Source organism: Marmota flaviventris, chromosome 2 (assembly GCF_047511675.1).
Source record: "Marmota flaviventris isolate mMarFla1 chromosome 2, mMarFla1.hap1, whole genome shotgun sequence".
Classification (NCBI taxonomy): domain Eukaryota; kingdom Metazoa; phylum Chordata; class Mammalia; order Rodentia; family Sciuridae; genus Marmota; species Marmota flaviventris.
The window spans coordinates 105,506,237-105,533,224 of record NC_092499.1 but is presented as its reverse complement, the minus strand read 5'-3'; the positions used below and the strand labels follow the sequence as shown (position 1 = coordinate 105,533,224).

The following is a 26,988-nucleotide window of genomic DNA, read 5'->3' as shown; positions in this document are numbered from 1 at the left end:
CTTAGTGTTAATATTGGCAACTTGTCATCAGAAAGGATTTGGGCCAGGTCTAGTAGCACATACCTATAATAGTTGCACTTGGGAGCTGAGCTGGAGGATCATGAATTTGAGGCCAGCCTGGGCAATTTTAGTGAGACCCTGTTTCAAAATGGGGATGTGGTTCTAGAGTAGAGCACTTGCCTAGCATATACTAGGCCCTGGGTTTCATTTCAGTACCAGAGGGGGAAAAAATAGTAAAACAAAAAAATGAGTGGTGAAACTCTTTCAAGCATCTTTGTTAAGAAGAAGGTGAATGTTGAGAGCAAATGAATATCTGGAGACATCAGGGATACCTTAGTGAAGTAGTTAATTCTACTAGTTGCTAACCCAGTCCTACTATAAGCCTGCTCCATTTGGATAAGATAGACCTCTATTTATCAAGATAGTCCTGGTGTCTAGGACTCTTGGGTTACTCCAGTAGAACTTAAAACAAGATTTACTCTTAAGCTTCCTCTTTTGTTGCCAAGGTACTTGATGTAGTTGAGGCTTTCATGTAGTTGAAGCTTTTTAGTTGAGCTTTTCATTCTATCATTTTCAGCACAAGGACACACCCTTTATCTGCTGCTGTTTTCTTCTGATAATTAAAGCCACACTATCTTGAGCTAAAAAGCAGTTGCCTTTTCTCGTGGGAAAAGGCAACTGCTTTTTACTCTGTATTCAATGTGTTCTGACTTATAAAACGGTACCTCTGTTTATTTTTCTTTTGCAATACTGGGGATTGAACACAGGGACACTATACCACTGTACTATATCCCTCAAATTTTTGTTTTAAATATTCACTTTTTTTAGTTATAGGTGAACTCAATACCTTTATATTATATGTGGTGCTGAGGATTGAACCAGTGCCTCACATATACTAAGGCGAGTGCTCTACCACTGAGACACAGCGATAGCCCCTCACCTAGCTTTTTATTTCTTATTTTAAGATAGAGTCTTGCTAAGTTGTAAAGGCTAGCCTTGAGTTTGCCATCCTCCTGCATCAGCCTCCCAAGAAGCCAGGATTACAGGTGTATGCCACCATGCCCAACTGAGAAAGGTACCTTTTTGTATAAAGATATAGAAGGTACATCATGCTCCAGAGAACTTACGGAATCATATCCTAACTTTTTTTTATTGTTGTTGTGTATCAGTGTTCTACTACCTCTGTTACTTGTCTTATACATCAGAATATTTTCCTAAAGTTTTGAGAAAGGAAAGCCAGCTATTATTCTACATAGTGCAATTGCATATTCAGAGTACTGAGACTGGCGAATCATTATCACTTTCCCCCCCCCCCCCCCAAATTGCTGTTGTTTTTTTTTTAAACTGATTTTGCCTTTAATAACTTCACCTTACTCTTTACTTTAATGTCACTGAGGAAAGCCAACAAGAATTATAATAGAACTACTGTAATCAAGATGAGAGACAAAATGCTATTGGTCCATAAAATCCAGTACAGTGATTAAATGTGAGAGTAGCTGAGCATGGTGGCACACGCCTATAATCCCAGTGACTTGGGAGGCTAAGACAGGAAGATTGCAAGTTTGAGGCCAGCCTTAGCAACTTAATGAGGTACTGCATCAAAATAAAAAATAAATAATGTTTTGAGCAACTGATTTAAAAAAAAATAAAAATAAAAAATAAAAAGGGTTAAGGATGTGGCTCAATGGTAAAGTGTTCCTGGGCTCAATCCCAGTACCAAAAATACATAAATAAGTAAATAAATACATGTACGGTTAGGAGAATATTCCCAGTTGCAAATAATGTTCTTTATGTGAGTCTATCTTTGATGATAGTGTCATATATTATAATAGCAATAAAAAGAACCAAATTTACTGAAAGAAACATGAAAGGGGACAGTTTAGTGATAGTGTTTGAAAATGGCTTCAGCATTAATAATCAGAATTTCTTCTGTTGTAATGCATATTTTTCAGTGAAAGTCAAAGGATTTTATATATTATTTTCATCTATATATTTTATTTGCATTTGTTTAGATTTTAAAATGTGACTGCTTGATGGAGTGTGATCATGTTAAGACTACTGCAATACTCAGCATTTCTTAGCTTGACTTTTTTCATTGTATGCTTAAGAAGCATTTTTAGTATAGTAGAAAGAGTAACATGAAGCAACCAAATACTGGAGTTCTAGTGCTAATTCTTATCTCATGACCTTGAGTCAGACCCTTTAATAAAAATATGTATCATGCCTCCTTTGCACTGTTACTGTGAGGATAAGATGAAGTAGCATATGTAAAAGTGTTCTGAGCTCTAGATAAATTCCATAAGAATGTTATAATTTCACCATTCTTATAGTACCATTATCTCAGCCAAATCTCTCAAACCTTTTACCATTAAGAATTGTGGCCAACCAGAAGTGGGCACAGTGATGCCCACCTATAATTTCAGTGATTTGGGAGGCTGAGGCAGGAGGATCATCGATTTGAGGTCAGCCTGGGCAATTTAGTGAGGACCCCTGACTCTCCGTCTTCAAAAATTATTTTTATTATGGTACTGGAGATCGAATCCAGGGCCTTGCATGTATGAGGTGAGTGCTCTACCGCTGAGCCATAACTCCAGCCCCAGAATATAATGATTTTTCAAACATTAAGAATTTTTTTCATTGTAGTAAAATAGCAAAAAATTTGCCATTTTAATGAATTTTAAGTGTATAGTTAATTCAGTGACATTTTGTGTATTCAGTTTTATGCAACCATCGCCACTATTTCCAAAGCTTTTTCATTGTCCCAAACAGAAATTGTATACCTATTAAATAGCAAATCCCCAGTTTTCTCTTTCTCCAGCCCCTAGCAACTAACCATTCAACTGGCTTTTTTTTTTTTTTTTCCCCCTGAGATGGTTGTTTTGTTTTGTTTCCTACCTGTCCTTGAACTCCTGAGCTCTAAGTGATCCTCCCTTCTCAACCTCCTGGGTAGTTGGGGCTCCAAACATATGCACCCTGCACACTCCAATCGGACTTTTTGTCTTAATGAATTTGATTATTTGAGGTACCACATGTAAGTGGCACCAGAATATTTTTGATTTAATTTTATTTACCAAAATGTTTTGGCTTATTTCACTAACTTAGGTCAGGTTTTCAAGGCTCCTACTCCATGTTGTAACAAGTTTCAGAATTTCATTAGTTTTTAAGACTGAATAATAATATGTGTATATCTCACTCATACATACTTTTTAAATGTTTCTTTAAATGGACATTGTTTTTTTTCCATCTTTTGGCTATTATGAATGATATTGCTATGAACACTGGTATACAAGTATCTGAGTTTCTGCTTCAATTTGTTTGAAAAATAGCATAAAATTTTAAGAAATAGCAAAAATTTTAATTCTACTTTTAAGCATATACTTAAAAAAAGTATATGCTTTTAAGTATATGCTTAAAAGTAGAATTGCTGGATCATAGTAATTCTTTGTTTTAACTTTTTGAGGAGCCACCAAATTCTTTTTCTGTAACATAGTGATTTTTTTTTTTAGTTGGACACAATATTTTATTTATTTATTTACATGTGGTGCTGAGGATTGAACCCAGGGCCTCACATGTGCTAGGCAAGTGCTGTACCACTAAGCCACAACCCCAGCCCTTGTAGTATAATGATTTTTATACAACAATGTTCACTGTAGTTTTTCTGATTCTTTTACCAGAGCTTTAAACAAAAATCAGGTTCTGTTTTGCAGTGTTTTTTATTGAGAACTTGTTAAAAAATTAAGAAAGTAGTATGTGGTTTGTCTCTCAGCCACTTTTATTATTATTTTTTAATATATAATCCAACAGGAATACTGTAAATAATTTGCATTTTATAAACTATAAAATAGCATAAAGATTTGAACTATTAAACAGATGGTAGAAGAATTAAAATTAGAAAATTGGAATCCAGTGGCTTAGTTAAATTTATGTTCAACTCCTGATAATTCATTTGTAGTTTATTTTATAGTGACACACTTAATTGTCTGACTTCTTTCTTTCTTTTTTTTAAAAAATATTTATTTATTTATTAAAGAAAGAGAGAATTTTTTTTTTAGTATTTATTTTTTAGTTTTCGGTGGACACAACATCTTTATTTTATTTTTATGTGGTGCTGAGGATCGAACTCAGCACCCTGCGCATGCCAGGGGAGCGCACTACCACTTGAGCCACATCCCCAGCCCTTTAATATTTATTTTTAAGTTGTAGTTGGACACAGTATCCTCACTGTTTCATTTTTATGTGGTGCTGAGTATGGAACTCAGGGCCTCGCAGGTGTTAGGCGAGCACCCCAGCTCTGTCTGTCTTATTTCTATCATTTACCAACCTTCCAGGCTTTCCTTTATTTTTTCTATTAATGCAAATTAATTTTTATATTAATAAAAGCAGTGAATTTTGGGACATGATGTAAACTTAATTATTTTATTATCTGTACTACTGCTTGACTATGGTTTTAATCCAATTTAAATCAACAGTGGGAATATATTTTGTATGTATAAAATGATTTTCTTATGAAATCAATATGAAGGTTGAAAGACCCTACTTTAAGTGTTCTTAAATTCTATTATCCTTCTAGGGTATTTATCCATCTTGTGCTTAGATACGGAAGTGATGTATAATTATTTTGGGGGGTGGAGGTTTAGCATAGATTTCTTATATTGAAATTGAATTTAAATGTCTTCCTGAAGCTTTTATTCTTTTTTTTTTTTTTTAAACCATATGGAGGGCTGGGGTTGTGGCTTAGTGGTAGCGCGCTTGTCTAGCATGTATGACGCACTGGGTTCGATTCTCAGCACCACATACAAATAAAAAAAGGTCCATCAACTACTAAAAAATAATAAAAAACAAAAACAAAAAAACCCCCAGAAACCATATGGAATATTATTGCTCACAATGTTTTTCTGGTACAATAACTGGCTGAATAATAATTCCTAATAGTATAGTCCCTGGATGTTCAGTCTATTTAACAAAGATGCTCTTTTAGAGGATCTTTTTAGAGGTAGTACTTTTGTAGTACATTGAAAGAAAAGTATTTATGTAATGATAAATCAATGATTTTTTAAAAAATACTGTGATCCTTTATAAAAAACAATACATGTACTTATATATGGTCAAGAATTTCTTGTCTATCAGTTGGCAAAATAATTTTATGAAGAGACCTGTGTGCAACAAGAATTCAGGCAAGATTCCTATTTATTCAGGACAGTCTATTTTAAACTTTGTTTATAGAATTCCCACTTAGATGCGTTTGGTTTTGTTGATGACTTCCTTCAGTAGGTTGGAACCTTAAGGCTCTTGTATATCTTCATGACAGTCCTTGGGCACTTGGAAAGCCTTAGGAGTTTTTTTGATGATAGTTTTTGGCAAGTGAAAAGTGCATAGACCCTTAAATAGGTGACAAGATTGACATGAAATTAAGGACAAGACAATGTTCGAAAAGGGCCACAATTTTGGAAGCTAGTAAGTATGCCCTACTGAGCCCTATTTACATAAGATAATACATACTCATCTTAAGTATATAGTGTGGGGTAAATTTCACTTATGAAACTTTCAAATCAAGATACAGAATGTTTCCATCATACCAAAAAGTCTACTTATTATCATTTACTCTTACTTTTTCCCCACCCCACACAACAACTGACCTGCTTTCTGTCACTATAGATAGGTTTTGACTTTGTGTATTCTTTTGTGTCTTCACAAAAGTGCCTATTTTCAAGTGTTTGAACTTTTTAATACTAAGTAGTTTGCCATTCTATGAATAAGCCACAGTCTCTTTACTTGTTGATAGACGTTTAGGTTATTGGCTGATTTTGGCTATTGGAAGTAAAGTTGCTATGGACATTTGTGTCCAATTGTTTGTGTAGACATATGTTTTATGTTTTCATTTCTCTTAGAGTGGAATGGCAGGGTCATGGGGTTTTTGTGCATAACTATAAGAAACTGCCAAACAGTTTTCTGTAGTGGTTGTACTAGTTTGCATTTCCATTGGCCCTGTGTGAGAGAGTTCCAGGTGCTCAACTTCCTACAAGCATTTGGAAGTGTTACTCTAGGGAGGTGAATGGTAGTGTCTGACTCTGGTTCTAATTTGTTTTTCCATGTTGATTAATGATGTTATGTAGGTTACCATGTGCTTGTTAGTTAGAAGTTTCTTCTTTTGTGAAGGGTTTGTTCAAATTGAGCTGTAAAATGTTTTTATTTATTTTGGATATAAATTCACAGTCAGAGATAGATATATATAATTAATTAATTACATGTTTTCTCCCAGACTATAGCTTGTCTTTTCATTTTGTTATTACCTCTCACGGAGCAGAAGTTTTGAATTTTTATTGTCCATTTTATGATTGTGCTTTTGTGTATTAAGATACTTTGACTCTTTAGGCCATGATCTTTTTCTCCTAGATAGTTTTATTATAGTTTTTACATGGAAGTCTGTGATCCAATTCAGTTTGAATTTTCTGTATGACAGAAATTAAGAACCAACTAATATTTTTGGTATGGAGATTAGTTCTACTAGCAGTCTTTGAAAAGCCTATCCATTCTCCATTTAATTGCCTTGATTTCCATGATGAGGTCTTGTTTCTGGATTGTTGTTAGGTCTTTGATTTGGTTGATCTGTGCATATCTTTATGTCACCATTTTGATTATTGTAGCTAAATATACTCCACAGAGTCCAGTTAGGAGACAGAAACCAATAGAATATTTTGAAGAATTAAAGTTTAATATAAAGAATTACTATCTAATAATTAGCTACTAAAAAGGGATGAAAGAAAGAAAAGAAAACAAAACTGGAGCTGAGGGAGATTAACTAAGAGGTTGGGTCTCTTTTCCATTGGGATTCAGCTGTAATGGCAAGGATATGGAGCCCATCAGAGAAACTTCTTCCTTGAATCAGAATTGTTGGTAGGCAAATATTGGCAGATGTTATGTAAGTTACCAGTCAAAACTGATAACAAATTTTGCTTGAATGTGAATGCCACAGGTGTTCAAGGTGCATGCCAAGAAAGAAAGTACCCTGGAACCTGCAAGAAAGGTACTTTGCCCCTGCAGTGCTACTTCCGAGCCCTCTGCTGACAAAACTTATTACCACTGGGAAAGGAGAAGTGATTATAGGTTCCAAGAAGGCAGTGTAGTGTAGATTAGGATTCCAGAGGTAGTGAACTGATAACTATTATAGTAAGTCTTTTTTAAAAAATATATGTTAGTTGTAGATGGACACAATACTCTTATTTTATTTATTTATTTTTTATGCGGTGCTGAGGATTGAACCCAGTACCTCACATGTGTGAGGCAAGCACACTGCCACTGAGCCACGATCCCAGCCCACAGTAAGTTAAAAGATTCAATAGTATATAAGATGTCAGGGTGGGGTGGGGTGTAAATATTAGAGCTACCTTGTGAATGTCTATAGTAAAATCTGGAATTTTTTGAATCTATAGATAATTTGGAAATAGTTTACATTCTTACCTCCCCCCACCCCGAATGGAAATTGAACCTAGTGCCTCATGAATGCTAAATGCATATTATACTGTGTCCCATCCCCACCCTGACATCTTAATACTATTGAATCTTCAGATTCTTTAGTTTCTTTCTTCTTTAGTGTCTTTCAACAGTGTTTCATAATTTTCAGTGTAAAGGCATTGTACATCTTTCCTTTGTTAAATATATTACTAAGTACTTTTTAAAAATGCTATTGTTAGTAGGGTTTGCTTTTTAAATTTCATTTTTGTTGTTTGTTGTTAGTACATAAAATATTGTATTTTTGTCATGTTAGTCTTATTCCTGTGACTTTGTTTTAAACTAATTATTTCTAGTAGTTTTTCTAGTATTTCTGGTAGTTTTTCAATAGATCTTTTAGGATTTTCAACATAGATGATTATGTTGTCTTAAACTAAAAGCAGTTTTATCCCTTCATTTCCAAATTGGGCTTATTGAACTAACTGGGACATTTCATACAGTGTTGAGGAGAAGTGGCAAGTGTGAACATCTTTGCCTTATTCCCATCCTTAAGGGGGAATTGTTCAGTCTTTGTCCTTAAATATGATATTAGAGGCTGGTGTTCTATAAGTGTATTGTATCAGGCTGAGGAAATTCCTGTCTTCCTAGTTTGCTGAGAACTTTTTATACTGAGTGAGTGCTAGAATTTATCAGTTGCTTTTTCTACAACTAATGAGACCATTTTGTAGTTTTTCTTCCCTTCAAATTGGTGAGTTATATTGATTGATTTTAGAATGTTAAACCTACCTCTCTTTCCTGGAATAAACTCACCTGATCATGATACCTTCTTCCCCCCCATTTCTGCCCTTCTCTTCTTGTAGCTTCCCCCCCCCCCCATTATGCTCATGTTTTTCAAGTTTTACCCTTCTGTTCTTAAACATATTTACAATATATAGACAATAAAATCCTTGTCTGCTTATTCCATCATCAGGGTATTTTTTTGTTTTTTTCTTTTTCTTTTTGGACTGTGTAGGGGATCAAACCAGGGCCTCAGGCATGTAGACATCCTTAGCACTTAACTGAGTGGTGTTTTTTTTTTTTTTTCCTCCTGCTCTTATTTGGTTTTTATTTCTTTCCTTTTTATATCTGATGATTTTTTTTTTCCTCTTGTGTGTTTGTGGTACCAGGTATTGAACCCAGGGCCTTGCATGCTAAGCAATTGCTCTACTAGTTGGCTACATCCCCAGCCCTTTTTTATTTTGAGATAGGGTCTTGTTAAATTTCCCAGACTGACTTTGAACTTATGATCCCCTGCCTCAGCCTCCCGAGTAGCTGGGTGGGTTGCTGGGTGTACAGGCATATGCCACTCACTGCACCTGGCCTAAAACAACTTCTTTCTTTTAAAACAACTGTTAATTCACAGAAGGTTTCAAAGAAATATATAGGAAGTTCTTGGGCACCTTTTCCCCAATTTTAACAACTTTATAGAAATATGTATAGTTTTTTTAAATATTTATTTTTAAGTTTTAGGTGGACACAATATCTTTATTTTACATTTATGTGGTGCTGAGGATCGAACCCAGTGCCTTGTGCAAGTTAGGCAAGCGCTTTACCACTGAGCTACAGCCCCAGCCCACAAATATATAGTTTTAAAACTAAGATTGATATCGGTATGATGTATACAGCTTTTTCAGATTTTACCAGTTCCATGTGTTTGTGTGCAATTCAGTGTAGTTTTATTACATATAACCTTGTGTAAATATCACCACAATTCAAATACTCAGCTTTGTTATCACCACAGAATCTTTTATCCTTTTATAGCCATAATCGTTAATTGGCTAACAACCATTAATTGGTTCTACATCTCCATAATTATATTATTCAGGAATGTTACATAGGTATCATGCAATGCACATTTCTTTAGATTGGCTTTTTTCACTCAGCGTAAATTTTTTGAGGTTTGTACAAGTAGTTGTGTTTGTCAATAGTTTGTTCCTTTTTACTAAATTCTATTCCTTGATAAAGATATACCTTAGTTTAACTGGGTTTGGATTTTTTATTTTTATTTTTAAAGTGTGTTTTGTTTTGCTGAATAGTACAGTAACTTGTGAATCAGCTTGCCCCTCTTTGAGACTTGTTTTTAAGCTTTTTTTTTTTTAAAGTTAGGGTAAGTCAAAAGTAGCCCTTACTCTAGACCTAGTTTGCCCCTATTTTTTTTTCCCCCTTTTTTTTTTTGTGGTGCTGGGGATTGAACCCAGGGCCTCACTTATGTGAGACAAGTGTTTTACCACTGAGCTATATCCCCAGCATGCCCCTATTTTTTTAAGAAGTAGCCTTTCTTAGTTGTCTACTAAATGACAACAGTTTCTTTCTGTGCTTGATCAGAACTTGAAAGTTATCTCTATCCCTTAAAACATCTAGCAATTGGTCAACTAATAGCTTCCAGTAATTGTTTTTTGGCCTGCTTATGTGGAATCTCCCTTTATGTATCCTTTTTATTATTCAGCCAAAGACTAAACAGTGAATGTCTTTACAGATTTCTGTAGCTCTTTTTCAATGTTGCATCTTCCTTTCACCTATTTTGCCCTGCAAAATCTAGGTGCCTCCTCTGTCTCTGAGACTTATCAAGACACTGTGCTATCCAGGGGGTTTCTTCTTTCTTAAGTCATGGTCCAGAAAGTTCCTCCAGGCAAATGAGGCATAGTGGCAGGTACTTGTAATTCCAGTTATTCAGAAGGCTGAGATAGGAGAATCCCTTAAACCCAGGAGTTGGAGGCCAGCCTGGTCAACAAAGCGAGACCCCATCTCTAAAGTTCTTCGAAGCAGAAAGCTGGAGCAATCACATGGTTCATCCTGTTCATTTTTCCTTGTTCAGAGATCACAGCCTTCAGTGCTTATTGCCTGAAAATAGTTGTTTCACATGTATCACTCAAAAACAGTATTTTAAAATGAGAAGGCATGTTCAGTAAAAGCTTCTCTACTGTTTATTTCTAAGACAGTTATTTGGAAGTTGAAATAGATTTTTTTTTTGTATAAAAAGCAGAATTTTTCCTTTTATATATCAAGATGTTATCTCAAGTTGAATGTTTTTTGAATAAGAAATAGATTCATATATATTCATGTATAAAATTCAAAAGTTACAAACAGGTATACAGTAAAATCTTCTTCCCTCTTGTTTCCCAGTAACCATTTCCCATTCCTGGAGATGGCCATTCTTATTAATTATCTTGGGCATCCTTCAGGAGATTTGATGCATATTCTGGCAATGTGTATCTCATACAGACAGTCTCGTCAAAAAATGTGGGTATATTCATTCTTTCCCTTATGATCATTTCAAAGAAATGGCTTAGTCCCTTTTCTGTACTTCTCTCCCCCCTTTAAATCTTACTATAATTATGGAGCTTTGATTTCATTACATGTAAAACTTTATATTCTTTTTTCAGCTTTGTGATTTATACTTATATAGAAATACCACAAAATAGCTTGATTGTTCCCAATCTTTAAAAAAATATTTATTTTTTAGTTGTAGTTGGACACAATACATTTATTTTATTTATTTAATTTTATATAATGCTGAGGATCGAACCCAGGGCCTTGTATATGCTAGGAGAGCACTCTACTGCTGAGCCACAACCCCAACCTGACTGTTCCCAATCTTAATCTTTGTTTGTGTGTGATACTGGGGCCAACTCAGGGGATCAAACCGGGAGCACTCTATCACTAAGCTACATGCCCAGCCCTTTTTATTATCTGTCTTGAGACAGGATCTCATTAAGATGCAGAGGCTGGTCTACAACTTCTGATTTTCCTACCTCAGTCTCCTGAGTAGCTGGGATTATAGGTGTGTACCACTGTATTCAGTTCCCAATCACAGTGGTAAGATGAATATTCTTTATGTGATGTTTTCTAACACCAATAACCAGTTCTCTTGATTCTCCAGACACCAACTGGGTACAATTCAGTTTAATTCAGTTCCAACAATAACTACCTGGATTTAGCTCAGATTCTATAACTTAAGGGCTCAGTTCCACAAGATTGCTTTATGACCTTAGACACCAGTCTTAGGTCCTGTACTTTTGACCAACCTGCTGTAAATCAGGAGTTCCACCATTTCTTCCTAAAGTTAATTTGCCAAAATTGTTCATGGAACTCAAGAAAATAATGTACTTACTAATTCCAGTTTATTATAAAGGACACAACTCAGGAATAACCATAGCCAAATGGAAGAGATGCCAAGGATAAGATATGTGGAAAAGGGCACAGAGCTTCCATGCCTCTCCGTGCATCATCTTTGCAGCATCTCTGGGTGTTCTCCACTTTGGAATCTAATCAGATTTTATTGTTTTTTTTTTTTTTTTTAAAAACAGTTGTTGTAGATCTTAATAGTAACTCTCCCTGTAGCCCTAGGCATTGATTTGGCTGGGGCTGATATTCCAACACTCTAATCACTTGGTCTTTCAGATGACCAGCTCCATTCTTGGACTGTTTAGGAGTTCCACCCTCTGTCACTTCATTATTATAAAGTCAGATGTGCTTGAAACAGACTTTTGAATAGGACTGAAAGATACTCCTGTCTTTCAGGGTAATTCAAGGGTTTTAGGAACTTTTTGCCAGGACCTGAGGGCAAAAGCCAGTATATTTCTTACTATATCATAATCTTTTAAAAATCTATTTATTTATTTTTTGAAGAGTACCAGGAATTGAACTCAGGGGCACTCAATCATTGAGCTACATCACCAGCTCTATTTTGTATTTTATTTAGAGACAGGGTCTCACTGAGTTGCCAAGTGCCTCATTTTTGGTGAGGCTGGCTTTGAACGCCCAGCCTCCTGAGCTGCTAGGATTATAGGCTTGTGCCACTGTGCCTGGCCTATATCACAGTCTTGTATTATGAAAGTAATTTCACTTATGTGCAGGTATGCATAAGATAAAATTCTAGACGTGGAATTTGTGTATTAACAGCTATGTGCTTTTGTAATTAATTTTTTTAACAGTTTTCCTGCTATAGAGTTTGTATCAGTTTATTCATCTCAAAAGTGTACATATGCAGTGACTTGGTTTATTATTCATACCACTCAATATGTTGCAAATCTATGTTGTTTTAAACAATGGTTCTATGGTACTCTTCAGAACATATTTGTAAGATAACATAGTATGCCCTCATGCTTCTTTTTTATTTGTCACAATAAACATTGAGTAGAAATTTTCCATGTGTAGACTATTATAGCAATTACAAAAGACATGTTATACTTCAAAGAGTACATGATACTTTAAAGAGCAATGACAGCCATTTTTTTTGCCATTTATTGTGCATCTCCTATGTGCCAACCATTATATTGACTTTATATATATTATAATCTCTAAACCTTAAAATAATTTCACAAGATGATAGAATTTATTGTCTTCATAGGAATCTTGGGCTAATAAATTTCAGGCCTAAGGTTTGATTTCAAGTTTGATTCTGCCCCCTATGTTCTTATCATATTTTAAAGATTAATGACTAATGTCATTTAGTTCACTTCGGTATTTCAGTCTTTCTCCTTATAGAATGCTGTGATTTCAGGCAATGTCCTGGTCTTTTGAAGTTATAGTTATCAAATTAAAGAAGGCCTAATTATAACTTGTAAGAATTTAGAAGCTCCAAGGCTAAGGAGTTGAAAGTGTGTGTGTGTGTGTGTGTGTGTGTGTGTGATGTCTGTGTAAAAGAAAGCATGCACACTTGCCTTTTTGAGAAGAGATGTTAATTATCTTAAATAGATGCCTCTTTGCTGTACACTAACTTATTTGAGTTTTGAAAATTATGGGAAAATGTTAAAACTGCAGATTACTGGAGAGAGAAGATGGGTACAAGTAGTGGTGAATAATAGTAATTGGGTCATGATGCTTGATTTTTATCTCCCAGTAACTTAGTTGTTGTTTGAATGGTCTTGTTTTACTATGTAAGATTTGGCCTGTCAGCATTATTTTAAAATATATCCTAGATATTGTTTTAATTATATATGATTTAGAGTCTACCACAACCACTAAGTTGACAGTGCTTTTGTAAGAAAATTTTGGTCAGTATCTTTCCCAAGTTGACAAATTGTGTGACACAGCTCACATTTTCCAGACTTATTTTTTTTAAAAAAATAAATAATTGTTTACATTTTGGATTCTTTTAATTTCAGTTTTTTTCCCCTTCCCATCCCATTTGCAGACATTTCAACCTACGAATGAAGAGGGATACTTCCCTTTTTAGTGATGAATTTAAAGTAGAAACATCAAATAAAGTACTTGATTATGATACCTCTCATATTTACACTGGACATATTTATGGTAAGTTCAACCTTACATAATCCCTTTCTTTAATTTTTTTTAACACAAGGAAGTATATATTTAAAAAAAAAAGCATAAGAAAAGTATAAGGGGCAGGGAGGTAGCTCAGTGGTACAGTGCTTGCCTAGCATGCTTGAGGTCCTGGGTTTTTTCCCCAGTTAACAAAAAAGGAAAAGCAAAGCATAGCAGATATTTCAGAAAAGTTGATACAAATCTTGAGGAGAGGGAACATAGAATTCAGACTGTTGGAGGCAGTGAAAAAGACAGAATACCTTTCCATTTAGCTTCCCAGAGTACTAGCAGATGCTCAGATTCTCTTTAATTAAGAATCAACCCTGCCAGTTTGTCATCTGGGGCCCTTGCTCTTGGAAGTCCACACTCAAAAAGCAGCTACATTGCCTGTGCTATGGATCATTGGTTCAGATTTGGATGATTCCTGGGGATGGATGTTAGATGGAATCATGGCTACACATCAAGGAAGAAGAGACGGTGGAGCAGGGAGGTGCTGACAACTTATTCAGACAAAGATGACCACAGGTGATTCTTACTTAGGAGATTTCTTCTGTATCACAAGACAATCCTGCTAGTTTTGCACATTCTTCTTCCCAGCCTTCCACACAATGAGCCACTTGCCTTTGCCCTAGAAGTCCAAACCAAGCCCCTATAAAAATAATCCCTAAATAAGAGTGATCTACCTTGATCCTCTTTGAGCATAATATATGCTAATACCTTAGACCTGTAGTAAATTTTATGAGTTCTTTATCCTGTTTAAAAAAAAAAATTCTGATGAGAATGAGGTGTTTTTTGAAAAATGAAGTGATCTTTGGACTTGTCTTTACATGTATGTTTATGTGAATTATGAGATAACTAGCTTCTGAAAGGTGTAAATTTTTTTGAAATGTATAAAATTTTGACATTTAATTACTTACAAACTGTTAGTATTTTAAAACAAAATTTTTGATGACTTTTGATTTTCTGATCTTCAAAGGAAGAAATTAACAATAACTTAATTGTGTTTTGTGAGAACACAGGGAAAAAAAAAAACAGAGCAAAGATTATATTAGCTAAAAATAATGTGATGAAGCCATTCATTTGAAAATCTTTCCAGGTCCTTCCTTCATGAGATTCTGTTTGATTTTCTTCAGTTCTAACAAATTTCTCTCATGACATCAGTTTAAAAAGTTGTTAGGAGCCAGGGTGCAGTGGTACATGCCTGTAATCCTAGTGACTTGGGAGGCTGAGGCAGGAGGATTTCAAGGTTGAGGCCAACCTCAGCAGTTTAGCAAGGCCAATCTCAGCAGTTAAGCAAGACTCTGTCTCAAAATAAAATAAGTAAGTAAGTAAGTAAATAAATAAATAAAGGGATATAACTCAGTAGTAAACTGCCCCTGGCTGGGTTAAATCCCCAGAACCAAAAACCAAACCAAACAAACAACAACAACAAAAAATATTGTTTGGAGGCATGAGTGGCACACTTAACCTTAAAAATTACATATGACAAATAGTGTGGGAAGAACAGAACAATTATAAAAGTCATAAAATAACTTTAAAAACAGTCGGAGTCTTCTAGGGTACTGGAGGAGGGCAAAATGTCATTGTGTTGTAACTGTACGTTAATAAATATTCAAGATGATCCCCAGTTTTTAAGAGAAATTGAAATTTATTTCTATATATTAGATTTTCACTCAATCATAAATTATGAGAACATAAATGCTTATAGAACTGTTTTAGATTTTTTATTATGCCAAGTAAATGAGGCGTTTCTATACGTAAACTTTCTTATTTATAGACTAATGCTAGTTTTTAAATGTTTTTTGTGCTCTTATAATTTTGTAACCAAAGGAAAGTGTTTTTATATCAATCTAGTGTACTGTTACTTTCTTGATCATTTATCTTGGTGAGCAAATAACTTAATAGTCTCTGCCCTTTTTTGCTGTGTGATGTTCAAGAAAAGTAAAAGTGTATAAATGAATTTGTAGATAAAAATGATATAATTTAAAATATGTGTCTTGGGCTCTTACTATCAGTATATAATTAATTCAAAGTCAACTAATTATATTTCAGTGTATAATTAATTCAAAGTCAACTAATTATCCCTAGCAAGAAAGTATGGAAAGCCTGGGGCTGGAGATATAGCTTTAATGGTAGAGCATGTGTTTAGCATGTGTGAGGCCTTGGGTTTAATCCCCAGCATGGGATAAAACAAAACTAAAAAGAAATTATGGGGAAAGCCTGTTTTTTTCTTTGATTCTTTTCTTTTTGTGATACTGGGGATAGGGCCCAAGGAAGCCTGTTTAATGAGAGTTAGACTTTTTTTTTTAAGTTTTGCTTTGTTGCCCAGTCTTGCTTTCAACTCCTGGTCTCAAGGAATTTTGATCCTCCTTCTTCAGCCTCTTGAGTAGCTGTGTTTAAGGACTTATACTACCACACCTGACTTCAGTAAATATGACTTTTAAAACTTCCTTAAGGGTAGAAGGTGTGCATTTGTAATCCCAGTTACTGGGAAGGCTGAGATAAGAGGATACCTTGAGCCCAAAGGAAAGTGAGCCCAGGAGTTTGAGGCCAATCTGGGCAACATAGCCAGAAGTTAACTCTAAACAATAACAAAACCAAAAAGAATAGGGGGACTGTGGAGTGTTGCTCAGTGGTAAAGTACTGGTATAGCATGCTTGAGGCCCTGGGTACCATCCCCAGCATGGAAAACATTAAGTAAAAGCCTCTTTCTCTATTTCTCACCCCTTTATATCATTTGATTTTGGTGCTCAGATTTTGTGACTTTATTAAAATCTCAAAGTATCCTTCCAGTATTTTATTTTTTTTATATTTGTAGTTGGACAGCATGCCTTTATTTTATTTATTTATTTATGTGGTGCTGAGGATCAACCCAGTGCCTCACACATGCTAGGCAAGTTCTCTGCTACTGAGCTACAGCCCCAGCCCTCCTTCCAGTATTTTCTTTCCCTATAAAACTATAATTGATGGAAAAGTATTATAAATCTTTGTCCAGTATCTTAAAAGGGATTGTTGATATACCTTTGTTCAAATTGCTTTTGAAATACTTAACGTGTTTCCATTTTAAAATGTTTTTATAAAAACCTCAAGGTGTCAAGGAAGTCAAAAGACTTACGTTTAGTATGTCTGGTGGGAAAGGAGCTTTTTTTTTTTCTTACAATATTTAAAGCAAAATTTTCTTTTCTTTTTTTTTTCAAATTTATTTATTTATTTTAGTTCTCGGCGGACACAACATCTTTGTTGGTATGTGGTGCTGAGGATCGAACCCGGGCCGCACGCATGCCAGGCGAGCGCGCTACCGCTTGAGCCACATCCCCAGCCCCGAAAAAGCAAAATTTTCAAAAGATTCTTAGAGTATATTTATTCTGAAGGTGTATACTTTACTAGTGGGTCTCCTTGCTTCTAAGTTTAAGTTAGTTTAACAATTAGTTTAACAATTACTTGTTAGATGATTTATTATGTGGATGCCAGGTACTGGGCTAGATGCTAGGAATGATTGCCATAAAGATTGATGTTCTATACCATTTGACCCTGTTATCCTACTCCTTGGTATATACCCTAAGGACTTAAAGTCAGCACTCTACAGTGACACAGCTACGTCAGTGTTTATAGCAACTCATTTCATAATAGCTAAGCTATGGAACCAACTTAGGTGACCTTCAACAGATGAATGGGTAAAGAAAAAGTGGTATATGTACACAATGGAATATTATTGAGTCATAAAGAAGCATGGAATTATGGCATTTACCAGAAAATGGATGTTAACTGGAGACTATCATGCTAAGTAAAATAAACCAGTCCCCAAACAAAAGGCTGAATTTTCTCTCCAATATATGGATGCTAACAACATTAAAGTGTGTATGGTGGGGAGGGGAGAATAGAAATTCATTGGATTAGACACAATAGGGAATGAATGGAAGGGAGAAAGGATGGGAATAGAAAAGGCAGTAGAATGAATCGAACATAACTTTCCTATGCTCATATATAAATATATGATCTGCGAAACTCAACATCATGTACAACCACAAGAACGAAATCCTAATTAGAATAAGTTATACTCCATGTATGTATAACATATCAAAATAAATTCTACTGTCATGTGTATCTAAAGGAACAAATAAAAAAAAGTGGGAAAAAAGCCTGTGATGTTTTAAATAGACTTAAAGACAAAAATAACATGATTATCTGAGTAGATGCAGAAAAAGCATTTGACAAAGTACAGCATCCATTCTTGTTTAAAACATTAGAAAAACTAGGGATAGAAGGAACTTACCTCAACATTGTAAAGGCTATATATGACAAACCCAAGGCTAGCATTATTCTGAATGGAGAAAAACTGAAAGCATTTCCTCTAAAAACAAAAACAAGACAAGAATGCCCACTTTTACCACTCCTATTCAACATAGTCCTTGAAACTCTAGCCAGATCAATTAGGCAAGAGAAGGAAATTAAAGGTTATGAATAGTAAAAGAAGATCTCAAATTATATCTGTTTGCCAATGCGATAATCCAAAAAACTCTATCAGAAGTCTTTTAGAGCTCATAGATGAATTCAACAAAGTAGCAGGATATGACATCAACACCCATAAATGAATTGCACTCCTACACTACAATGGTGAATCTGCTGAAAAGAAATTAGGAAAACTATCCCATTCACAATAGCTTCAAAATGAAAAGGGAAAACAAACAAACAAACCAAAAAACCACCTAAACAAACTTGGGAATCAGTTTATCACAACAGGTGAAGGATTTCTATAATGAAAACTATAGAACACTAAAGAAAGAAATTGAAAAAACCTTAGAAGATTAGAAAGACTACCCATGTTCTTTGATAAGCAGAATTAATGTTGTTAAAATGTTCATACTACCAAACACACTCTACAGATTCAATGCAGTTCCCAATAAAATTCCAGTGATGTTCTTCACAGAAATAGAAAAAGCAGTCATGAAATTCATTTGGAAAAATGAGAAACCCAGAATAGCCAAAGCAGTCCTTAACATTAGCAAGAAATGTGAAGCATCACAGTACCACACCTCAAATTATACTACAGAGCTATAGCAACAGAAACAGCATGGTACTGGCACCAAAACAGGCATGAAGACCAATAGAATAGAATGTAAGACACAAAGACAAACCCACATAAATATAGTTATCTAGACAAAGGTGCAAAAAACATACATTGTATTAAAGATAGCCTTTTTAATAAATCGTGCTGGGAAAACTGGAAATTCCATATGTACTAGAATGAAATTTAACCTCTATCTCTCACCCTGCACAAAAGTCAACTCAAAGTGGATCAAGGCCTAGGTATTAGACCAGAAACCCTACCCCAGCTAGAAGAAAATGTAGGCCCAAGTCTTCAACATATCAGCTCAGGAACTGATTTCCTTAGCAAGATTCCTCAAGTGCAAGAAGTAAAATAAAAACATCAGTAAATGGGATAGCATCAAATTAAAAGCTTCTTCATGGCAAAGGAAACAGGAGTGTGAAGAGAAAGCCTGTAGAATGGGAGAATAAACAAATAACCCAGTCAATAAATAGAGGAACTGAACAGGCACTTCACAGAAGAAATACAAATGGTCAACAAAAATGAAAAAAAAAAAATGTCAACATCTCTAGCAATTAGAGAAATGCAAATTAAAACTAACACTGAGATTTCATCTAAGAATGACAATTATCAAGAATATAGGTAACAGTAAATATTGGTGAGGATGTGAGGAAAAGGGTACACTCATACATTGTTGGTGGGACTGCAAATTGGTGCAACCACTCTGGAAAGCAGTTGGGAGATTCCTGAAAAAACTAGGAATGGATTTGACCCAGCTACTCCATATCACAGTATATATTTCAAAGCATTTAAAATCAGCATACCATAGTGATGCCACCACATCAACGTTTATAGCGCACAATTCTCAATAGCTAAACAATAGAGCCAACCTAGATTCCCTTCAATAGAAGAATGGATAAAGAAAATGTGGTGTATATAAACAATGGAGTATTACTCAGCCATAAAGAAGAATGACTGTGGCATTTTCTGGTAAATGAATGAAACTGAAGGCTCTCATGCTAAGTGAAATAAGCCAATCCGCAAAGTCAAAGGTCATATATTATTTCTTATATGTGGAAGCAATCCAAAATAAGGTAGGAAGAATAAAAAAGGAATAGAAGTTAGATCAGTGGAGTAGACAAAGAGGGGGAATGAAGGGAAGTGGGGGAGAGATGGGATAAAGAAAGACAATGGAATGAATCTGACCTAATATTCCTATGTACATGTATGAATATACCACAGTTATATATTTATGTCCATCCACAAGATACAAATGGAAAAAAAAACTATAAGTAATAGCAGAAAGATCAGTGGAGTGGAGGGAAGGGAATGGTGGTAGGAGTAATGAAGAGGAAGGAGACATACTTGGGATTGAATTAGAACAAATTATAGTCCTGCATCTATAATTGTGTCCAAAAAAATTCACTTGTCATGTATAACTAAAAAGAACCAATAAAAAGACTGATGTTCTATTTTTCATTGTTAGTGATTATATGTTTCAGCTAAATGCTAGTTGTTGTTCATATCTCAAATTCAACTTGATATTTTTATGTGGAAATTAATTTCCCCAGTAAATTTGTACTCAGGATTTTTGAAAAAAATGTGTAAGAATTGATTTTTAAAGGATAATGAATTTACTCTTAATTTGCAAATTAAAATTTGAGGAATTTGTTGTTTTTATTAATAGGTGAAGAAGGAAGTTTTAGCCATGGGTCTGTTATTGATGGAAGATTTGAAGGATTCATCCAGACTCGTGGTGGAACATTTTATGTTGAGCCAGCAGAGAGATATATTAAAGACCGAGTTCTCCCATTTCACTCTGTCATTTATCATGAAGATGATATTAGTAAGTACTTAAATTTTTTCAGTAGTAACTTTTTGCAAAAAGGCATAAGAATAGTTAAAACTATGTGAAGACAAATGAAGCCTGAGCTATTTTCTTTCCTAAAACATTTATCAGGCTAGAAAACAGTTTTACAAAGTCTCAATTAAATGAATAATGCATCTATATAGTGGGTCAGTTTTCTTGTCAATCCATATCACTTCTGCTTAAAACCAGTTCTGTGTGAACTGTCAGTCAGATCCAGTTGAATCGGGAATGCTATATTCTGATATCAGCCAGGCTAATGCCTACACCTGTGTTTTTATGGCCTACTGAGGGTATAACATCATTATCTTCTTATATAAGTTATCATGTGTGTATAATATTTATGGAACATTTTAGGTGTTTTTGTGATTTCTAAATCCTTTGAGTCTTTCTGGAATATTGAAATAATGACTTAATCTCAGTTTGATGTTCTCCCCCCCCACCCCCCACTCCCCCCCTGCTGTGACTGAAAGACCTGACCAGAAAAACTGTAGAGGAGGAGGAAAGGTTTCTTTAGAGGCTCATGGTTTCAGAGGTCTCAGTCCATAAGTGGCTGGCTCCATTTTTTTGGGTTCAAGATTAGGCTGGGCATCATTGCTGAAGAGTGTGGCCGAGGGAAGCAGCTCACATGACCATCAGAAAGCAGAGAGAAACTCCACTCACCAGCTACAAATGTACACCCTAAAGCCATGCCCCCACACCCCACCTCCTCCAGCCATACCACACTTGCCTTCAGTCACAGCTTAATCCCATAGGTGATTAATTCACTGATTGGATTGGGTTAAGGCTCTCATAACCCCTGTCATTTTTTCTCTTAACTTTCTTTCATTGTCTTATATATGAACTTTTGGTGACACCTCACATCCAAACCATAACATTTGGTAAGACTCCAGGTTAATCATGGATTTTGTCCTCTTCTGTGGTCTTTATATAATGATAATTTATTTGGAGAATTCTTTTTCTGTATTTTAAGAATAGAAAACATGCCAGGTATAGTGGCACATGCTGGTAATCCCAGTGACACAGGGAGGCTGAGGCAGGATGGCAAATTCAAAGCCAGCCTCAGTAACTTAGTAGTGAGCCCTAAGCAATTTAGGGAGACTGTGTCTCAAAATAAAAAGGGGCTGGGGATGTTGCTCAGTGGTTAAGTACCCTTGAGTTCAATCCTGGGTACCAAAAAAACCAAAACCAAAAACAAACCAAAATAATCCCCACACGTATGTATATTCCTCTAAGAATATAAGTGTCTCATATAAATAAAATAATACTGTTTATTTTATTTATTTATTATTGTTATTAGGCTCATCTCTCAGTTTTCGCCTGTTTTTCTAACTTGGTAGCTTCCTTCTGGCTTTTTTTCCCCTACAGACATGAATATATTATCAATAATTGCATTCTCACTCCTAGTAAAATACTGGTAAACCTCAACCATTTTAATTTTTTTTGCTCCATCAGTTCTGACAGTTTCTATACTTCCGTCTGTTCAACTGCTTGTTATTGCTGATGCTGAATTACTATTGAAAACAGCATAACAACTTACTAACCCATAAATTCATTAACACTGCTTGCCTGCATTTTCACTCATCCATATTCGAGTCCTCTTCCAGCTTTACCTCCTGGTATTTCAAACTCTGCATATCTCTTCAACCTCCAAACTACAATCCTCTTGCATTAGTAGGAATATGTATTCTGTGGATTTTCTTTCTTTCTGTTAACAGAATTTTCATCCACATGGTATGTGCCTTGCTTGGTAATTTTCTTAATTTTAATCTTTTTGTAAATTTACCTCTACTATCAGGGTATGTAAGTTTCTCCAATATTGTTTGTATTTCTTTTGCTCCTTTAAATTCCAAATACCGTTTATCTGTGCAGTGGATTATTCATAAATGCTTAGTGAAATCTTGAAATACTATCCCTGGAATGCTTTTTTTCCAAAATTAAGACCTTTTAGGGAAAGGTCTAAGAGGAAGAGTAATTTGACAGATTATTTTTTCCTTCCCATTGTGCTATAATTATACTTTTACTTTGTTTTACATTTCCCTTTAGTACTTTTTAGTACTTCTGTTTGTTCTGCCTCTTATGATTTTTATTACTGTGCCTTCTCTCTCTAGTTTTCCTCCTTATTATCTACTTGTATAGAGTTCAAACACATTGTTTTTTCTTCACTTTCATTTCTTTCTTATAATTACATTTTCCCCATTTTTCATGCTATAGTAATTTTCAAATATCTTAATTTATGTTAACATTTCTTTTTCCCCAAGGTTGATGGGTTAGCTTGGAGGATCAGTGACATTGGATACAAATTAGTTTTCTTTTCTTCTTGCTATTTAACTTTATTATTAATTTTGGTTCTTATTTTTATACTCATTCAGGTAAATATATGTTCATTATGTATTTATAGCATAAGATATATTATAAGTTCAGTAAGAAGGCCTTTTCATGTTCTTTTCAGTATTAAATATCATTAGTGGTATTAACACTTAAAAGTAGTGTTAAACTACTAAAGTCAGCTTTTTGTTGCTGTGACCAAAATACTTGGCAAGAATTAACTTAGAGGAGGGAAAGTTTATTTGGGGCTCATGGTTTTAGAGGTCTTAGGCCACAGATTACCGACTCCGTTGCTATGGGCCTTAGGCAGTGGATCAAGGGGAAAGGGGCCACTCAGGTCTTCCTGCCACACCCCACCTGCTTATAATTACCTCCCAGTCAGCCTAGTTAAAGTAGAATGGACTGATCAGGTAACAGCTCTTATAATCCATTCATATCACTTCTGAATTCCTACATTAACACAGTAGCTTTGGTTGGTGGTAGGGCATCTCATATTTAGGTCATAACAAGTAGGAATGTTTAAAGTGATTTTGTTTGCCACTTACCTGGTAAATGAAATGTAGTGATATGATGGTGAAAGCACAGGAAGGAATTTCTTTGAATAGTTTTGAAATTACGATGTTTACAGAAAAGTAATAATGATAATTGTTTTTTCTTTCTTTTTTTGAGACGTGTGGTCTTCGTATGCTGCTTAGGCTGGCTGGCTTTAAACTTGTGATCCTCCTGCCTCAGCCTCCTGAGTAGCAGGAATTATAGATATGCATCAAGATTTGCAGATAATTTTTCAGAAGTAATTGATTGTAGACCAATATTAACAAACTTACTCTATAATATAGATAGCCTATAAATAGTAATATTTTTGGCTTTGAGGACCATGTGAATTCTGTTGCAGTGACCTGCCATTATAGTGTAAAAACAGCCAAAGGAACATGTAAAATGAGTATGGCTATTTTCTAATAAAAATTTTATGGACATTTTAAATTTGATTGTTATACAATTTCTATAAGATGCAAAATATTCTTTTGATTTTTTTCTACTGTTTATAATTGTAAATACCATCCTAGCTTGCATGCTAAACAAAAACAGGTAGTAGCACTTATTTGCACGTTGTTTTTATGTACCCCTATTCTAGGGGTGAAGAGCTCACTTTACTTTTAATTGACCCTTTAGCCTCTCTGTGTTAGAATATTAAAGGTTTTAAAACTAGCAGTAAGAGAGTTGTTTGCTTAATATGTACCTAGTATGATATGAAGTTCTTTACTTGTATTATTTAACTTCATCCTCACCATATCTTTACAAAATATAGACATGCATATTATTCCTTCTTGATAGGTGAGGAAAAGCATACTTTGAAGACTTAGGTCACTTGATTGGACTTCATGCTCTTTCATGCTCTTTTGTTTCACCCATGGGAAAAAAATGTGAAGTCTCATTGTCCTTTATTCCAGGGATTTCTGGGGCTTTACTGAAATTTGTAAGTCTCCCTCAAATCCTACATTTGCATCTTGTGCTGCTTTAGGCCAAATTCTCTCCTAAATATGTTTAGTAATGGGTGTTTTTGTTTTATACCTAATTAAAAGAAAGAGGCTGTCCTTTAACATATATTATTATTTTCATATAATTTATATAAGGGACAGTAATTTATTTTCATGATGGAAGTACTATTTGATTGTTTACATCATTGTATATGCCTAAATGGATTTTGTATCTCTGTATGTGTTACTCTCAGAAACACGTGGTAGAGGAAATGTACCAACCTTGGGTAGGGATTCTGATGAGGATTTGACTGCTCTCCTCTTAATACTGTTTTTGCAGCTGTACATATAAATGTATAAAACCTCAGTGAAAATGATATTGCTATTCTGGAGAGCCTTAGGGAATGCTTCTGAAGCTGTACCAGAACACAGAGACAGTTTTTAGCAAAAATATTTAATAACATGTTCCAGATGCTTTGATACCGAGTTAGATGTGATGGTGATAACTATGTATAGTTACCAGCTTAAAATTCACACTTGTTCTATTCTGTATTGAGGTTATAAAAAGAACTCTCTAGGACATAGAAGTGCGAACAGTTATGACAAGGTAAGAATACCACTTAATCCTCTGTCTCTGAGCATGGTTTATTTTGAAGAAACAGAAAAACACTGTTCCATAAACTATAATAATAATAATCTTAACTTGGACCACTTTTAAGGTCATAGAACTGTGATAGCTTGAAGTCATTAGTTGTTTAGTTAGTGCATGCACCCTTGCATCCTTTTGTTTACTACCTAAGAGGCAAAGGTAAATACATAAAGCTGCCGAATATTTGGGTTTATTCTGATTTGTTTCACATTTATTATTTATTTTGTTGTGTTTGGTATAGGAAAGCCCAGGGAGCTTAAATTTGCCTCACGATAGTAGGACACTCTTACTTTTTAACATGTGTATTATTTATAGCTATACTTGTTTCTCCTTTATCTTGTGCTTCAGTGGAAAGACCCCTAATTTCTGTACTTAATTTAATTTTGTTATTTTACCATTTCAACATGGAGACCTTAATCTTGTAGAAATGTCCTCATTTGTGGAAATTTCAGGATATTGCTTCAATTTTTTTTTTTTTTTTTGTACCTGGGATTGAACCCATGGGTTCTTAATCACTAAGCTATATTCCTAAACCACATTTATTTTTAATTTTGAGACAGGGTCTTGCTAAGTTGCTTAGGACCTTGCTAAGTTACTGAGGCTGGCCTCAAACTTTTGATCCTTCTGGCTCAGCCTCCTGAGTCACTGGGATTACAGGTGTGTGCCATCATGCCCTGCTTCTTCTAAAATCTTTAAAAAAAATCAATTAATTTCATATTGTGCCTCTTCCCCTCCCCCTGTACTGTGGCAAACCCAGTGGCACTCTCCAACTGAGGTTTATCGCCAGCTCTCTCTTGTTTTTTACTTTGAGAGAAGTACTTTTATTTTTTTTAACTGAGTTCCCCAGGCTGGCCTCTTGCCTCAGTCTCCCAAATAGTTGGCTTCTAGGTGTGCAATACCATGCCCACCTCTGTATTGTGCTTTTGAGTTGTTGACATAATGAGTTTTTTCATACGTACTGAGGCTTCCAACTCTTTTTGTGGGAAGGAGGGACAAAGGGAAATAGGAATAGATTGAAGAAAGGATTGAATTGGAAAGTATTGATAATAGCTAGCATAGTTCATATCTAATATTATCAGATTAAGCATGTAATTTATAACATGAAATTCTTTAAAAAATAGTCTCCTTGTCATATCTAGGTGCATTCTGGAGCTTGAAAATCTGCTTATACCTTTTGAGTTATGACAAACTATGGGAGAATTGGGAAGGTTGAGGCATGGAGTGCTCTGTTTGACAATTATTTCGAAACTGAATGTGTTTAATGAGATGATTATAAGAACCTATGACTTCAGAACTCTCACAGTGTATATAAGTGTAGTTATTCTTGCTACTATATTATTTAATTTACATGCTTAACCTAGCATTTATCTTAAATACTAAACTTATTTAAGCACAGTGATAGTATTTGAAAGAAATATAAAAATTCAGTGTTCAGTGTTCTACCACTTAGCTACATTCCTTATTTTGAGATAGGGTCTTGCAGAGTTGCCCAGGCTGGCTTGAAACTTGAAGTTGCTGGAATTACAGGTGTGTGCCACTGGCCCATTAATGATCTTTTTTTTTTTTTTTTTGGTACTGGGGATTAAACCCAGGGGCACTTAACTACTGAGTCACATTCCCCAGCCCTTTTTAACAATTTTTTATTTTGAGACAGCGTCTCACTAAGTTGCTTAGGGCCTCACTAAGTTGCTGATGCTGGTTTGAACTTGTGATCCTCCTGCCTCAGCCTCCTGAGTTGCTGAGATTACAGGCATGCCCCACTGCACTTGGCAGTAGTATCTTAATATATTGTTTGTAGGTGTTTCTTCAATTGCTCCACAAAAATATTTCATAATTTTTAAAAATTCAAAACTTAAACTAGGTTCAC

At 34.9% G+C, this 26,988-nt stretch overlaps 1 protein-coding gene across 2 annotated transcripts in view; it reads left to right on the top strand.

The window, feature by feature from the left end:
• Adam10 (ADAM metallopeptidase domain 10) overlaps positions 1 to 26,988 on the top strand; it is a 156,152-nt gene that overhangs the window by 50,593 nt on the left and 78,571 nt on the right. Inside the window, exons 3-4 of one of the 2 annotated variants that reach the window (XM_027925768.3) lie at positions 13,625 to 13,743; positions 20,490 to 20,648. In XM_027925768.3, coding sequence (XP_027781569.1) covers positions 13,625 to 13,743; positions 20,490 to 20,648 — 278 coding nt within the window. The remainder of the gene's footprint in view (positions 1 to 13,624; positions 13,744 to 20,489; positions 20,649 to 26,988) is intronic. The other variant, XM_071608314.1, reaches the window with a different exon arrangement.